Source organism: Alligator sinensis, unplaced genomic scaffold (genome assembly GCF_000455745.1).
Source record: "Alligator sinensis unplaced genomic scaffold, ASM45574v1 scaffold707_1, whole genome shotgun sequence".
In the NCBI taxonomy this organism is placed as follows: domain Eukaryota; kingdom Metazoa; phylum Chordata; order Crocodylia; family Alligatoridae; genus Alligator; species Alligator sinensis.
This window is the reverse complement of record NW_005842065.1, coordinates 1,879,368-1,880,119: the sequence shown is the minus strand read 5'-3', so window position 1 is coordinate 1,880,119 and position 752 is coordinate 1,879,368. Positions and strand designations below refer to the sequence as shown.

The 752-nt window shown below is 68.6% G+C and overlaps 1 protein-coding gene across 1 annotated transcript in view; it reads left to right on the top strand.

Annotated features, from left to right (window-relative positions):
• Positions 1-752, top strand: part of LOC102378946 (transmembrane protein 56-B-like) — a 5,101-nt gene that overhangs the window by 1,470 nt on the left and 2,879 nt on the right. The window contains exon 2 of the mRNA XM_014519808.2: positions 432-556. Within this exon, the coding sequence (XP_014375294.1) occupies positions 432-556 (125 nt within the window). The remainder of the gene's footprint in view (positions 1-431; positions 557-752) is intronic.

Genomic DNA, 752 nt, shown 5'->3' with positions numbered 1-752 from the left:
CCCCCCCCCCCAACACACTTTCCCTTGTCACTGCCAAATCCCGGCCGCGGCCAATAAGCAGTTCCGCGGGTGCATATTAATTAGGCCAAAGAGGCGCTGCTCTCAGCGATTGGTCCGGCACCCGTTCCCAGTTCCCCACGCGGGAACGCAGGGCCGCGCTGTATTTGCCTGTCAGTGAGGTATCATTTGCATAGATTTGCATACAGCAGCAGTGGCAGTGGCCTGTTCCCCCCCCCGTGGCCACACACACACGATCCACGCGGGACTGGGGTCATGCGGCGCAGGCGGGCGAGGCGGGACGCGGCGGTCCTGGGCGGGCACCACCCATCCACCAAACAGGAGGCAACAAGAGGAGTTAAGTCATGCCCCTTTCCTTGTGGGGGGAGAGGAGTCCTCCCCCCCCCCCCCCCCCCCCCCCCCCCGCCCTGCAGCAGTGGCCTTTGCTCCCGGGGGATTATCTCCGCTCAACCCCGCACACGTGGCCGGACAAGGGTCGCCGGGTCTCGGTGACAGCGGTGCAGGGCTGCGACCCGGACCCCTGGGCGGCTGGGAGCACGTGGGGGTCTGGGAGCCGGACTCCTGGGTTCTGCCCCGAGCTGGGAGAAAGGGGTAGAGGGCGGGGTGGGGCTGAGGCCGAGGGCTTCTGGGTCCTTTCCCCAAGCCGAGGAGGGGGTTGAGGTCCGGGGGGCGGGAGGGGGCAGCACCGGGCTGGGCGCCAGTTGGGCCCTGGTCCCAGAAGGTCCCCGCCCCCC